The 16876-nt window shown below is 40.0% G+C and overlaps 1 protein-coding gene across 1 annotated transcript; it reads right to left on the reverse strand.

Annotated features, from left to right (window-relative positions):
- Positions 1-294: 294 nt before the first annotated feature.
- On the reverse strand, positions 295-16741 carry spef2 (sperm flagellar 2). Its single transcript, XM_038703554.1, is given in 39 exon segments — positions 295-544; positions 780-902; positions 1475-1684; positions 1888-2058; positions 2439-2531; positions 2730-2912; positions 3197-3303; positions 3415-3571; positions 3798-3870; positions 4299-4437; positions 4759-4878; positions 4959-5127; positions 5211-5337; positions 5486-5545; positions 5666-5811; positions 6022-6153; positions 6259-6397; positions 6993-7120; positions 7451-7584; positions 8890-9096; positions 9328-9482; positions 9580-9652; positions 9811-10058; positions 10276-10379; positions 10574-10614; positions 10775-10850; positions 11055-11128; positions 11252-11429; positions 11432-11473; positions 11753-11924; positions 12676-12863; positions 13588-13776; positions 14075-14270; positions 14424-14500; positions 14896-15039; positions 15288-15458; positions 15700-15952; positions 16101-16203; positions 16573-16741. Coding segments are annotated over 39 exon segments (5226 nt in total). The 5' UTR covers positions 16631-16741; the 3' UTR covers positions 295-478.
- Positions 16742-16876: the final 135 nt, after the last annotated feature.

A 16876-nucleotide genomic window follows, 5' to 3' on the forward strand; every position in this document is an offset into this window, starting at 1 on the left:
GTTGATTGGTAGACAAGCAGCACTGACTGTGAAATAATCATAGCTACAATAACACGTCACTGCGACCTGTGATAGAGTTGTGGGTGTCCTGGCAGGCAGTTGCTGGCAAGTCAGGCTTGACATGTAGGTTATCCTGGACAACCAATGCTTTTCTGTGCCAGGGAGGTCATTAGAAAAACAAGTCAGTCAGAAAAACTGCTTGAGTGTTTCAGAGAAAAATGTAAGATGGGTCAACCCTGCCATCGTTGAGGTTATTGTTGTCATTCCAACCTTACTGAACCCTACTGAAACAAGTTATGGTTGCAAATCTGTTTATTCAATACTGAAGTAAGCAATACATTTTACCAAACATTTCAAATGTGAAAGTAATGATAATACTTCAAAATTGGCCAAAGCAACATCTTCTGCATTTCCTAAGTGAACAAGGTATTTATTTTGCAAACAGCAATATGTATTTGTACTGCAGAGGTCTTATTCTTTAGGAGACTGTCAAGCTGTTAGCCTCTCCTTCATCCTGATGGGCCAGTAGCAGTCTATGAATGTTCTGAGAGACAAAGACAGAGACAGAAACAGAGAGGGACAGAGATATAAAGGTAAAGCACAAGAAAGAAAGCATAAAAAGAGTGATGAAGGAGAGAGAGATGAAGATGAGGGTGACTCCTCATGTAGGTTTGTCAGCTTCAAAAATAAGCAATGAGAAAATCAATGCACATAATGTTTCAGCAGCAGAGCAGTGTGCTATTTTGGATAACAAGTTATGAATCTACTTAGAGACTTACGACAAGGTGGTATTGTGCTGAGGTGTCCATCAGGCCGCGGATGAAAGGATGCTCAGAGAGAACAGAGAAGGGGACACAGTCCTCGGGGTTGTAGCCCAGCTCTCTGAATACATGCACCAAGTGCTAGAGGCCAGCAGAGGTAAAAAGTATTACTAATGAGGGGAACATTTCATTTGAATAATGTGGTTAAAAATTCTGCTTAGAAACACAGAATCTGTAAATTCAAACTATTGACAGCTTTAGTATACTGGGGATTTTTTCAGCGGTTTGGCCTGATTTATTTATTTTTTTTAAACAAAAAATGGTTTAAAAGCTTAATTTATTTTAAATTAAGTAAATGAAGGGGTGGACTTTCTTCTAAATGTCCCAATTATGGTGGCATTAAAAAAATCCTTGTGGTTGTAGCAGACCCTGGCAAAATGCCTACCTGTAATACAAGTCAGGTAGGCAACTATTAATCATGAATCTCATTCAAACTTATAGAGTCATCCATATAAGTTACATTTTTACTCTTAAATAAAGTAGACTATGCCTGTATATGCACTTTGATAGTAAAATGAGTGAAAACACATTCTGCTAAATTGAAAATTAGAGCTTACATCTTTTACAACATGTCGTCACTATTGTTTTTGCTTCATTAATTCAATCATTCGTTTTTCCTTAAAAGCCCAGTTTGAACTTTCATAGGGCTTTACCTCAGTGTGCTCCTCCGGACTCAGGCAGCCTGGAGGAAGGGGTATGTCGTCTTTCATCTTGGTGACTTTGTGACAGATGACAGCAAGGAGAGCAGCTATGGACACTTTCTGCTCCCCCTCTGAACCGCTTGATGCATACGGAGTCTCTTCTTCCTTGTACTTTCCTTCTGAGGAGCTGAGGTCTGTAGCCTCTTCTATACTGGGCATAGACTGCACACACATTGTCCTTTTGATGTGCAATAGTTTGTACCGAAGAGAAAACTTACCACTCACAAAAACAAATGACCAACCACTAGAAAAACCTGAAACATGCTGTTAAAAAGTGTCTATCATAATTCTGGGCCATCTTAAGACAGAAGATGAATTGCAAGTGAAAATTTTATTCACTTTTCTTTGTATATTAATTTACTCACCTCGACAAGATGGCCCGGTGAGGAGTGCTTGAGATGTTGTCCCACAACTACAGTAAGTGCTCTGATGAAGCCCTGTCTGGGGTTGGGGTCAGCTGCAAAGTACTGCAGCATGGACACATAGTCCAGTTGAGGGGGAGAGAAAGAGTAGTCCGCAAACAACTGGAAAAAGAACTAAGAAGGAAGAACAGAGGCAAACGCAACTGTTAATTTATTTTATTTATTACTTGCAGTGTAGTTCATTTGGACGCACAATTAACATAAGGTTTGATCTCTTTGTTTGATCTCTGATAGTTTTGATTGAGATGACTGTATCCTCTATAAGTCTGTGTTTCAGATTTATTTGTTTTTACAATAAGATAACAATGAAAATAGCTGAAAGGTCCTTATAGCAATGGTTTAAAAAGTTGGGTAATGCTCTATTCTACCTTTACGTACTTTCATTACTTAATTTTGTCTTTGTTCATTCTTTTTATGTTGTTTGTGTGGCATGACGGTTGAATTTCCCATTTCAGGACATGGAATTAAGCTGTCAAACACTGCGGGTAGTTTACCTTGCGTAGGTTAGTCAGACGGTCATAAGGTAGAGGCTCAGAGGGGTCCTCAGGGACGGGCGGGACAGTCTCACTGGAAAACCACAACTCTGTCTGGTGTAAAAGGAAGCAAGATGAACAACTTAAACATTTCTTTTAATGTTCAGGAGCTACAGTTTTCTCTTTATACTACTGTATAAAAAGCATCTAATATATGCCTAGTGTATTGTCATATTGACTTGAACTCAGACCTGCTTGTAGAAAAAGAGTCTCAGTGTATAGTAATGCCACATAAGCAATGAAGAGACTAACTTGTAGGTACTGTTCCTCATTTATATAGCCTGTGTAGCCTGTATCTGCCGCCTTGAAACGTTGTAGCACGACCAGCAGCTGTGTTAAGGAGGGAAATGGCCAAGGGAGGGCAGCACTGAGCAGAAACCGACGCCAGTCTATCAGTTCATACTCGTCCGTTAGCAGAGATTCAATCTCCATCAACTGGGGACCGGAGAGAAAAGGACAATGCAGCATCTTTTACTTGGTTATTCAGACTACACAAGTAACTGGACAGCATAGTGCAGGAATGTTTTGTGACTTGCTTTGCTTCCTGAGAGTGCTATTTGATTATGTGGTTATTTGGTTTTGAACCTTTTCGTCAGTTGGCTCAAATTGTTCATAAACTGTCTACCTAACAATACCTTGTTGTATTATTTGGTGCTATGAGGAAAAGAGAAAATAAATGATTACCCCATTTTGTGTTTTGAGTCTCTGGACAATATTACCTGTGTTTCATTCTTGTCGATCCAGGGATCAGGCAAGGTTTTTCTGCCTGTGTTAAGAGAGGTGATATCCCTGAGCAAACTGGAGAACTCAAAACTGGACATGAGGCCTGAAAGTCAAAAAGGGAAGGGAAAGGATGAAAGGATGGATGGATGGATGGATGGATAACTGGATTTTAAACAGATCCAATCATATCACAACTCGTCTCCCCTGTATGCACCTGATGGAGCAACAGTACGTAGCTGTTGGTGGAGTGTCTCGAGCTGAGTGATAGTCGGGGTGGACCCTGTGGGTTTCTCCAGTGGTGGTGGACGGGGAGGAGGAGCCGGGCTAGCCACCATGTGGCAGTCGCCATTCAGGAAGAAGTCAGTACATTCCTGGAGAAGAGAATATGGAGAATCTTAAAATGGGAAGAGTGAGGTGAAGGAGACTATGGCCCACTGTCAAATCAACAATTCAGACTCCAGCCTACAGTTACCCTGTAACTACAGAAAGGATGAAAGAGCTACCCTGTCACTAGTAAACACCACAACTACCTAATTCAATAATTAATAGGTAATTAATCAATAGGTAAATCAATACAATTATGAAGTCATTACATACCAATAACAGCTGATTCTGCAACTTAGCACCAGCCTCTATGTGGTGGCGAACCACCTCTGATAGTTGGTCAATACTTGAGAAAAGGAGACAGACACAGGTAAAATGTCATCCATGTCTTCTGTGTGTGTAATTAATAACATCAAAAACTCTCCCTGACCAGGCTTAAATATGTTACAAATGGCTCATTCTCAGTGGAGACTAAAACCTACAAATTATTACAAGCATTATGTATGATATTCTCAAGTAATAGTTCCAGTTTGGATATCTTTCATGTTCTGTGACTTTTTTGTCAAATACATAAATAAAAACAGTAACACACTAGTCCAACAATTCAATACTGGTGGCTTATATAAATGCACACAATTAAGCATCCACAACAACACTAATGAAACAGGGACAGCAATACAGTGCTATGCTATTGCTGTTTCGTTCATTTCATGTCTCTCTATATGCACATGTGGTCCACAACATACATGAACCCATACTCATCCTGTACCATACCTCTTCATTTCTGCAAGATAGTGTGTTTCTAACCACTTCTTCATGCTGCTAAAGGTCTGTTCAGCTCTGCTTTGCAGGGACTGCAGTGTCACCAGACCGTGACCTTTCACCAGCGCAATACGCACCTTTGCTGCATTTTCTGGAAAACACACACATGCATGCAGGAAGACAAACAAAGGAACAGAACTAGATAAGCACATGACCATGTACACACACATCACATGAATGTATGTACTGTATGTACACATATAAAAATACGCACAGAGATACACATAACAACAAACCCACCTGCATTTATTATCCTTTATATTACACAGTTTGAAATCGAAAATTGACATTATGTTAATATGACAATTAAATATACTGTGGAATAAAGAAAATACTCAATCTCTGAATGTGTGTGTGTGTGTGTGTGTGTGTGTGTGTGTGTGTGTGTGTGTGTGTGTGTGTGTGTGCATACCCTCGTGATTCAGTGCGGCTGCAAATTCTTTATGTATTTTGTTTTTGACTTCTTGATGATGAGATTCTTGAGGATTATCAGCCAGTGGAGGGCTGGGTGCCGGAGGTGGGGATGGTGGACCTGGAGGAACAAGATGGAGGGGGGGGGGGGGTAATGATGTAGAAAACATACTGAAACATACAGTACATCCTAGAGGGCACCTCTCAATAGCTTTTCTGAATGTTCTACAAAAGACATGCCTTTCTGTTTTTTTGATGACTGCTTCCCTTTTTCCTTTTTGTTTGCACTTGCAGAGGCCTTTGCCTTGTCCTTATCTTGTAGTTTCTCCTTATGCTCTTTTGTCTCCCCCTGGTGAGCTTCTGCTGACACCTACACATGTAAAACACACTTAAAAACAAAAGTATTATACCTTCGTAATATGCTCATGCAACTTCTAACACACAGAGCATTACCAATTTGCTGATGGCTGTGAGTGCCTCCTCGTAGTCAGAGATCAGTTTCTCCTGGGGTGACATGACCTTTGCAGGTTCTGTCTGACCCTGGTCTGTCGTCTTGGAGACCCTTCCTGAGTCAGTATGTCTGTGGAGAGGGGAATACAGGAAAAGAGGTGGAAATTGTTAATGTGTGTATATGTTTGTGCTGGGCTTATTTGAATTGTGAGGAAATGACAACATCCATTTCAGCTTTTAAACAGAATGAAAAACATAAGGAAAGACTTCTCTCTTACGATTTACGAGTTTTCCTCTTGTCTTCCCCATCATCCACCTGACTACCGGCTGGTTCAGCACTGATGGAACAAAATTCATCTTTCACTTTCTGCACTTGTTATCCATAAACTGTATACAATTTTTATAATTATCGTGTCTTAACATGGTTACGTTAAGGCTATTAATAGCATGTTTCTTGCCTCTCGTCCTTATCCTTAATTTCTGAGGGGTCCAGTAGGGGGATACAGACAAAGTTGGAGGGTAGCTCAGGTGGCACCGGTCTGTACATGCTCAAATAGTAGACCCTGAGAATACAGAGTGTGTCATGGAACCGTTCCAACTCCACCTATACAACACAAGCAATCCCATATTATGGTTTTGCCAAAAAACAAACACTGGCGAGTTACATAGAAGAAGTAGCTGCCTTTACACCATAAACACAAAGTGGACGGAAAAGAAGGCAACATGTACAAAACACACAGAATAAGGGAAATAATCTATAACATGAGTTTATAATTATTTCAGCCAAATGCTTACAAAGAAACAGAAAAGTTACCTGGATGAGTATAGAGTGGTTGTTGATGAGGATGGCAATATGGTCCTCCAACCAGCCCATGAGAGCAGCCCTCTCTTGCTCATCCTCCTCCTTACGCTTGTCGCTGATGTCCCACAAACTTTCACGGAGTTCCTGTACACACATCAGAATATCTCTATATATTCTGTATTCTCGGTTTTTACACTATTTCTGTGATCAGTTTAAGAATATTTGTATTGTTTTACAAACTCTTCTCACATCCAGTCTCAGATGTAGCTCTGCTTTGGTATCCTCGTCTTCTCTCATATCATCAGGTATGCTGTTGAAGTCCTTCTGCCACTGAGACACTAACTCCTGCTTCAAGTCAGGACGCACCAGGTAATGCTTGTACTCCTCTCTACACATACAGGGAACCAGGTAATACTTACATAGTAATACATTTATCAGAACTAATTTTTTAAATGTTCTATTAACATACATTTTCTCCTTCATTGTAAAATATTTCTGACAATGGACCATATGGTATGAACATTTGGGTCACATCCACTTGTAACCAAAAATAAGAATAACCACGAAAACCAGTAACTGATACTTTATTTAGAAGCTAATTAGAAATAATCAGTTGTTCAACTTCCATAATGCACCTGCAGCTATATACGTAAATGACAAAACCTTCTATTTAAGAATAAAAAGGATCAATTGATTGTAGCAAACAAGATATTAGTGGCTCTTGGGGCGTGCAAAGTGTGTGGCTACATACACTGTTAGGTTTACAGTGCATATATGTGTTACTACATCAGATATACAGATGCATGTACAGACATGTCCAAGTATTCAAGTATGCATCTAATGCTATAGAGATCAAATGTAAAAATGAAGAATAGACAGGTGCATAAAGGTCTCCATTATGCTAATGCTTAGTTATGTGCCTATCTGTAATTAGTGCACCAAATGTAGTGTTTCATGTTCATGTCAAAGGCCTGGCAGAATACCTGATGTTGAATAGGTGATGGTTAATAAAGTTGCGTTGTGAGCGCAGCTGCTGCATCACTGTCTTTATGTTGTTCACATAAGACTCAGTCACTGTGTCCCAATGGGGGTAGAGGTACTCTGGGATCTCCTAGAGATAGCAATGAGGAGGGGAAGAGATGAACAAAGCAGGTGACATGGGGGGATAGATGACTATAAAATAAAACAAGACATACTGTAGTGTAGTGTAACAGATTTCACAAAGATATCACATGACATGCATTTTCATATAGCTGACCCTAAAAGGCAATTCAGGTAGTTAAACCACAGGCTAAATTCCATTGGAGGGCCACCTTGAGGCAACCCCAGTCTGATTGTCATATGTCACTGACAAAACCAGATTTTTCAGGGAAGAAAGAGATTAGGAATGCACTTCGAACTCTGATAAGCAAAACAAACATAAATAGAAGTTGTATCCTACTGGAGGAAGGGGTTCATCCACATAGACCCAGCTGGGGGAACCTGGGTAGGGAGAGGCAGAATGTGGTGGGTTCTTGAGGTTTTCCTGAGAGTCCTCATTGTTCACGGAGGAAGCTGACACCTTCCTAGAGTGTTCTGTTGATTAGCAAGGAAAAAAGTACATACATTATCACTATTAGAAAGTAAAATTAACCATATTTATTGAATGTTAATCATTAATGGATAGTAATCATAATACTATATAAACCTTTATTAATCTAATTATGCCAATCAGCAACTGATAATGATAATAATGTGTTTTCTTATTGATTACAGCGGTGGGAAGGCAATTTAGATATTTAAATTACCTTAAAGGTTCCCTGTGTAAGTTTTAGTGGCAACTAGTGGTGAGGGTTGTGGATTGCAACCAACTGCTCTCTACTGCTTTCTGCTTTCCTCTTGCGTGTCACTGCTCAGCCCTCCCTTTCCAAGCGCGTAGGAGAAGCTACGGTGGCCGACTGTCAATCTCACAGTCGAAGCTTCGCAGCAAAAAAAGGATCATGCCTTTTTAGCGAAATGGGGTGCTCAACGTCTGATTTTACATAGAACTACCAGTTTTCTCCCAATAAGTTAATATACAGGCTATTACACATATATACATATATACATTTCAACGTTTAATGCTGTAAATAAACATGTAAAAAGAATAAAATTTGTGTTTTTAAAGTGCGTAAATAAATCCAAATTTGTAACCCTAACCCTGGGTCGTCAGTGTGCATGTGTAGGCATAGCGTGTATGTGTGTAGTGCCGGAAGAGGACTTGATGGTGAAGAGAGGAGCCCCAGCTTCACTGGTGCTGTGCCGAGTTGTCCGCACCTCGCGGGACTTTTGGATAATTTATCACCGTTGATGAACCACACAAAGAACCACAACATGCATGCAAAATTCTGCACAAGAAGGTGAATGGCAGGCAAGAGAGAGAGAGACAGAGAGAGAGAAAAGGATCTTGAAAAAGCCTCAGTTTAGCTGGAAATTTACAGTGTAAGTTGAATGAATAGCGACTGCAGCTCTCAAGATTAAAGCGGAGCTACCGTGTGTAGGCCTACACACGGAAGGCTGCACAAATCTGTCCAACACAACGCTGTCAGTGTCGTAGACCCAGCATAAAAAAAGTTATTAGACAGCATGCAAGGAGCCTAGCTAATAAGGAGAGCTAAGTTAATATTAGAATGCAGCTGGATTTTCGTGTCTAGCACGCTGGTAGCCACAGTTACACTGTTATTCTTTGGGAAACTCTGATTATGTAAGGTCTTTATCCACCACTGAAAACATAGTTATGTATAGTATATCACATTTCGGTCAATAGATCTTCCTAAATACTACACACAGTACCTTTAAACAAGTCAGTCACCATTTATCAGTAGAATGAGGTTGAATTAACTACTGATCAAATTAAATCACCTCTGGGGGAATGGGTGTTGGATTTGGAAAGTGATGTCACACTTTGGGCCTTGTCCTCATTAAGGCTGGAATAGGAGTGTGTGGGGACAGGGGCTTCATCTGTGAGGACTGGAGCTTGGTCTACAGGTGCAGGTGTGTCTGAAGAGGAGGAATCTGGAGCTTTCCCACTGTCCAACACTACATCTGCAACAGGAGGAGTGGCAAGAGCTGAGGGAATCAGATGAGGAAATATATCTGAATATTGTGAGTAAATATGGAAGACATATTGTCTACTATACATCATATACTGTAGAAACAGACAGAATCTCATCATCAGTGTCTGATAAAAATGAAAAAACTTATTTTATCCTTATTTTTTTACCTAATCATATGGAAAAATTAAGAAAATTGATTCGTGAGTCAGATGGTGAAAACACTAAAATAATGACAACCAGTTACCTTCCTGTGTTTGCATCACAAGTTCCTGCAGGACAGACTCCACCCTCTTGCAGAGCTCCTCTTCTTCTACATCTGCATCAACACGAATCAAAATGTTTTGCTTTTCACTAAACCATTTCTCTAGTTTTGGCCAGGTGTCCTGAAAAGCTGTAATCCTTTAGGGGGGGAAAGGATGTAAGATATTAGACACCCAGTACAGTAGCAGTAATGTATTAATTTTAGTGTAGCATGTGACTTTTCTTTTCTTTTTACCTGTGTGGAATCTGCGCCAGGTACAAGTTCTTGTCTGTGGGATGGGAGGTTTTAGCAGCAGTAGTATCTGCATCTGCACCAGGGAGCAAGAGAATTACATAAACACATGAACATACAATTTACATTTAACATGTTACTTGTGTGTGTATATATAGATACACACACCATCTAACAGATAATGTTTGGATGAACACATATACATAGCATTAAACATCCACCAGTCTAACGTACCCATCTGACTGAATGCACGTCTGACCACACACTCATCAGGGATATCCAGCAGCAGAGCCAGGTCCAGTACAGGAGCTGGGGGTGGTGGTGGGCTAGGTGGATTAGGATCCACTGCAAGGTTCATCCTGCTGCTTTCAATGTCATACTCTACCTCTACAGACCCACCCAGGGCTTTCTCTAGCAGGTGGGCCTGGGTGATGTCCACTGGAAAGCCATCCAGGATCCAACCTGACTGAGCTGGAACCTGCCTAGTAAGGACACAACAAGTATTTCACTGTCTAGAGAGTGCTTGTGAGGTTGCTGTTTGTTTATTTTTCCCACACTGTATATAAAAGATTATATCTTTGAGATTTCTAAGAAATATTAAAATGAATTGCATATCTAATCTAATCTAACAAAATTGAGATAATACAATTAACTTAATCCTATATACTGTATTTATAGCAATACAGGTTATGTGCTCACCTGATGGCCTCTACTATAATGTCCACTAAGAGCTCATTAGGGAGGATGCTACCTTTCCTTAGCTCTTTTTCTGCAGCTTCTCCCTGCATGGCCCGAGTAGACAGCTGGATAAGGGACACAGCAGAAAAACAATATGTTTATGACCTAATAATTCAAATTATTAGTCTCCTAAAATTCATAATTTATTCGATAAGGAAAGCACATTTTAATCGGGCTGGTTATTAGTATAAATTTAATAGAGTTAAATTGAATAAGTAAATACAAAATAGAGTCAGAAGATCGCAAATGGAACACTTACTCTTATGTTAGTGTTTCTACTTTCCTCTTGCGTGTCAAGATCTGAAAAATAGTTAAATTAGGAGAGACGCGTATCACAAATAACAATCAACTGTGTGAAATATTTAATGTGCAGTGTATTTGTATTAGAAGCAAATAAACACACTGTAATGTAAAGTATAAACTAGAATAGAAGAGTATAATGCTAGCTTCAGTAACCCACCAGGTTTCAGTGATGTGGGGGATCTGGGGGATGTGAGCAGTTGCTCGCTGTCTCTTTCTTCCTGCTGCTCTTTAACCTTAAATTTCATCCAAAAAAAGGTGAAATGTTTAAGATCATTTTAAGGCCATTTACAGGTTTATTCATGTCCGGCACAGGCAGGAGAGACTATTGCCATTTTATGGTCCTAAAAGAAACTTAGGAAAAGCAAAATTATGTGACAAGAGTAAATAAAAAGGGATACTAGTGAAGTTACAAAACTGTCATACTGTATCAGACCAACCTCCTCTCCAATCTGGTAAGCATTCAGTGCCTCCTGAATCAGCTTGTCGGCTGATAAGACATAGATGCCATGGGCTAAAGCAGAAAACAACACACATACTCAGCAACAAATAAGCCATAAAATCTTATCCCACATCCATATTTAATGAATAATTTCAGTGTATGCTTGCATCTGTGTTCGGACTGCATGTCATGTACCTTCAGCAATCTTGGACAGGCAGGTGGTCTTGCCAGAGCAAAACTTGCCCAGGACACAGGCCTTGAGGGTAAAGTGAGGAAATGAAGGTGAGGAGGGTTCCACGATGGGTGGATGAACAATGTTCCTCAGTCGCAGGACAACATGTCCAAGAATGTTGTTGTTGGTGGGGGTAATTTGGTTTCCCCTGCTTCCTCTGGCCATGCCCACTCACCAACCATGTTCTGACAAACACAACAAATGGCTAAGACAAAGAGGATCTTCAGCATACAGACAGTTTGCGGCTTCAGTTCAGCGACAGTTCAAATGTTTTTATTGCAGAAGAATGTAGCTTGGTTGACTTTCCCTACTTCACTATTTGTGAAATCAACATTCGTTTGAAAATGTGGGTTCAATCGACCAAATTATTCAGTCATCATGAATAAGCTACATGCAAGTGTGCGGGAAAACACACACGTACAAGCACGATTTAAAAACACACTGCACTCATGTTTCAAACTCACAGTGTATTCATCATAGTCCTGGTTTTTGAGTATCTCCTGCTTCTTAAGCTCTACGGGGTCTAGTGGGGTAGAGAACTCAAACCCTGGCTGCTGGCCCTTTATCGGCTCATAAAGAGGTAGACCACTGAACAGCAATTCCTTCCACTCTCTCATCGGCTTCTCTGGAATCAGACTGGACATGACAGCAGAAAAAAAATGACAGGAGGCAAAGCTAAGCTAGACTTCATAAGTGGAGTAGTGGTTAAAATGAAACCTGGACAACACACATGAAAATGGTTTTACCTGTTTGAACTACTTCACTCACTGTATACCAGGTAACTAACTGGGCTGTACAGTACTTTTCAATGCCCTCCAAATGTAGTGAAAATAAAATAGTTTTTTGATTGAGCCTGAAAATGTATGGTATTTAAGTAGAAGAGCTGAAGTAGTGGATATATAAAACCTAGGGTAGCAGGATACATACACATACAAAGTGAATACTGAGCGGGGTTGTGTGCAGTGCATATCTATGGAAATGATGTATTAGATCATGGAAGAAGTAGACAGGATGTTGACGTCTACTGATTTTATTTGACCACTGGTCAGCTGTAAAAAAAATAAATAAATTAAAAAAAAGTTTCCAATTTGTAATTTTTTCACAGGTTTCTGACTCGCATGTAACTTACTAAGTTTTTATACAACATTACATTAAAGATGTCTGTCTTCAGTCAGGTTTCATATTGATGGTGCTTTTTTAAAATACCTTTTTAATGTTTTACTGTGGAAAGAAAGAAAAACAATGGAGTGATGGAAGCGAGAAACCAATCTTAATTTTTATTACACATTTTGGAATTTCTACATATTCAATAACTGTTTGAGCTTGGAGGTTTTCATGTGTGTATGCATGTTTCTACTGCAGCATTAAAAGCAATTGTGTTACGTACTTCCCAGTGAGCAGTCGATATTCTCCAACCTTGGTGGCCAAGTCTACAATTTGCTCCAAAATGTCCTTGCAGCTTGTAAAGTGCTTCTTGTATCTTCTCTGAGCTCGCTCAGCAGCAATCCTGTTGCAGAATTCAAGCTCCTTTCTGATCTCTTCGGCGCCTTCCAACTTAGCCTGCTGAGCCAAAGCCTATATCAGGCCCCGGTCAGAAAGATGGAATGAGCGGAGAAGGCATCACATAAATGTTCCTGCTAATCACCACAGTTGTTAGTAAATAAGGAAGATGAAATATGTTACAGAGAGTATTTATTGTGCAAAACATATACTCAGTGCGTAGCCTTAAAGAGGTACAAACTAACAGACACAATAGATCCAGCATCAATAATTCACCATTAAAGCCTTCATACGTATGTACATATAATCGTGCAACTTTCTCCCTAAATCACCTAATAACATCACTTTTTCACTTTTTAGAGTAAATGGCAAATAACCGCAGAATATGAGTCTTAATCGCTAAACAATCTGCTCCACGATTGGCTGACAATTTAAGTTAATGTGACGCCCCTGCACCATGACCACCCTACACTGAAACCATGCTGGATCATGGCCATCATCTTTTACGAGGCATTTATCTAAGTATCTGTGCCTTCTTTTCAACTAAATCAGTCATGACAGTAATGACCACAAGTGTGATCACTAGTAGGACATCCCGTATAGTTGTTTATGTCATGATTCATACAGTCTTACTTTACCGTTTATCTGTCCCTCTGACGTCTCTCTCTCTCTCTTCATAATACCAAAATCAACCCTTTCCTGTCTCTCCCTAACACACTACTTATACTATTACTGATATAGCCTAATACAAAGTGACAATAGAGAGGATTATTCTTCTTCCTTTTTCATCCTATCTCACCGCCTCCCTCTCCAGAGCTTCCTGGAAGTCCCTCTCTCTCCGTTGCTGGCACTGCTGATCTCTGAACAGGCGGTTCTCCCGGATCACCTCCTTCTGCTTACGTATCTGGAGGAGCTGAGCTGTTAAACGCTGCTCCTGTTGAGTCTGACGTGTCAGACGCTTCACCAGCTGCTCCTCTCGCCGTGTCTCCTGCAGCATGAGGGAGAGGTGGCTGATCAGTAGATTGATTTGTGGTTAAAATGACACGTCAAATAACAGACTGGGTGAAGAGAATATGATGTGTAGATATATATTTAAAATAAATGTTCTATATTATATTACATTACATATGGTCAATAAAAACAAATGAATGGGTGACCAGTTATGAAACACTTGAGAAAGATTCTACAGGAGGAGAAACAGACTGTGCTGAATGAATTCTCAAGTCTACTGAGTGGGCATTTATCTCTAGTAACATTTCTCAATGAGAGGAGAGGAGACGTTTCACCTCTTGAGCTTCATGGGCCTTGAGCTGCTCCACCAGGAATCTGTCTCTTCTTTTCTCTCTCTGCTCACGAGCTGCAGCATTCTCCTCCAGCCTCTGTCGGATATCATGTATATACTTGCTATTGGATTGTAATATCAGCTTAGTTCCACTTCCAGGGACCTCAGAAGGGGGACAATCTCCAAGGTAGGGCTGACCACTAGAATTGAAAAAGTTCAAATCACTTAGGAAGTCATTGTTCTAATGTATGATGGTGGATATCTCAGGTTGCTATAAAACTCCCTTAATACAAATATTTAAATAACATAATACTGCATAAATACAATATTAATTTAGTTTCCTTTTCTCTCACCTTGAAGGGGAAGCGAAACCATAAGTTATCAGTTGCTTCCTGTTTGTCTCAAACTGGGCTATTTGCATCTGCACCAACTGCTTGGACATAATGGACAGAAATTGTAATAATATCGGAAAGAACCAAACTCATGTCACTCCTTTGTTCTCAATTTGGACATGTACATGAACGTATTGTGAGAAATTCTATAAATTGTTGTCAAATTTGTGGCATTACAATTGCCTAAAAGGGAGTAGACAGAGGGTCATCAGTTAAAATTCTTAGTAAATCTGGAAAACCTTGGCAGAGAAAATAAATTAGAAACAATCTCTCCTCTGTAAACAATGACATGCTTTTAAGCAATAGCAAGCTATTGGTTTTGAAAAGACCTTGGAACATCTGGTGAACTTAAGACCACACACAAAGTTCTTTGGCATAGTTCTTATTTGTGTTATTTGTATCACATCATTATTTAATCTGATCTTGATCACACCTGTGCTTGTTGTGTTCTGCGTTGCTGCTGTTGTCTCCTCTTAAGGTTGATCTGTGAAGTATAGGGCGGTGGCTTGGGAACCTGGACAATAGCGGCCTGATTATAAGTCATGATGTCATTGTGCTTCTGACGACGCACCTGCAGCTGCAAAACAAATTCAGTAGAATGAGTTTCCTTTATTCCAGCATCAAGCAGTATTATTGTAATGTCAACACCAAAATATTGCAAAGAGCTGTAACTTTGTGGCATGTAAGACTGAGAAAAAAATGTAAAATGTCAAGTTGATACAGATGTAAAATGTAGACTGCCTTGAAGTCTGATCATAAATTTAGATCGTATGTTAAATGAATACAGGAGGAAAGTGTTACAATATTGTATTTTGTCTGCATCACCTTCTCAATATTCTTCATTCTTTTCTCATCCTGGACTTTGAGTTGTCTCCTTTGCTGGATGGGATGGGTTACCACACAGCACTCGTTCCATTGCTGGTATTGTTCCTCATAGTGCTGAGAGATTTTCTGCAGCTTCAGCTCTGCATCGCGTTTCACCACCTGATGCAGTCGCTACATGAAAAGAGAGTAAGCTTGTTTATGTAGATATTGATGTTACATTAAAGAAATAATGTGAACTTCAAACATAAAAAAGAGTCAGTTGCCATCCTTCAACATGCACTTTTTCAATATTGGTACAGAGCAAGACTACCTATCTCAGTATGTTTCTATATGACGCAACATGCTGTTGCAAAAGAAATTACGCTCTAACAACATGCACATACTGCACATACATCTATACAGCCACTCTTACATCAGAGTAGATCTCATGCTCTTTTTTGTGCAGGCCAGCAACGGCTGCAGGCTGCATAATTTCCATCACTGTCCCGCTGATTTCTGCTTTCTTCTTATTTTCAAGTGACACATAGAGTTGGTAGAGGAGGCGTGTAGCAACACCTTGCTTCTCCTGCATCAGTTCCTGGGCTGTGTTTATGTCGAAGGAGATCCCCAGTAAGTGGAGAGTAGGCTCAAGGCGGGTAAAATTATTCAGTTTGGAGATGGACGTGCTATGAGAAAAGGTGCAAATAACTTGAATAATTATGAACACTTTAAATGAGCTGGGTAATTAAACAGCAGTCAGCCACGGTATTTTCCCAGCAACAACACGCCAAGTAGCATGGATAGAAAGCTAGAAAAAGAGAGAGGCCAACTTACTCTTTCTTCATAAACATACTGAAGTCGTTCTGCAACTGATATTTATGCAGAACCTCCCCAATTAGATAACCATTGGAGAAATTCTTGGCAAAGGTCTTTGGCTCTGGGGAGATGAACATGCAATCATTTAAGGACTTTTCAACATGTCTTGTTTAAAATTTAAAAATGTGGTAGGTAACCTTAAGTAACGTTATGTGTTGTTTTCTTGGTCCATTTTTTTGTTTAAAATAACGTTACATATTATATCCCAAACCCTATCAATCAATCTCCCTTGCTTGTGCTGATATGTTGATAATTGTTTGTTTATCGTCTTTTATATTTAGCTTAAAAATTAGCTCTTACATCGTTAACAGTGTGTCAAAGAAGTCACAGTTAAGGTTAACGAAGCCACCGAGTTAGCGTTAGCTTAATTAACTAAGCTAGCAGGTAACATAGCTAGATAACGTTAGGCTGTAACTTTAGTCACACTTACCAACAGTTTTTGACAGCCGGAGCTCCTCATTCAGCCACCTACACAGTATATCCGACATCTCCTTTATTTAACGTTCAACAGAGTATAGTACAACATATGACTCTTTAGCTCGCTAATATCACCTGAACACAGCGGAGGAAATCCCAGCGGTGCGCTGCTGCCATGGTGACATGTCAACTGGGTTGCATCGTGTCTCAGGAGGCCACTCACGGGAGCGGGCGGGCCGAGCTGGCCCTGGATCAGTTTTCATTTCTGACTGTCCCCAAAAGAAAACAAGGATGCAATGACTACAAACTGATCCACT

Source organism: Micropterus salmoides, unplaced genomic scaffold, assembly GCF_014851395.1.
Source record: "Micropterus salmoides isolate LMB-PRFRI ecotype aquatic unplaced genomic scaffold, ASM1485139v1 Ms_hic_scaffold_7, whole genome shotgun sequence".
NCBI lineage: Eukaryota > Metazoa > Chordata > Actinopteri > Centrarchiformes > Centrarchidae > Micropterus > Micropterus salmoides.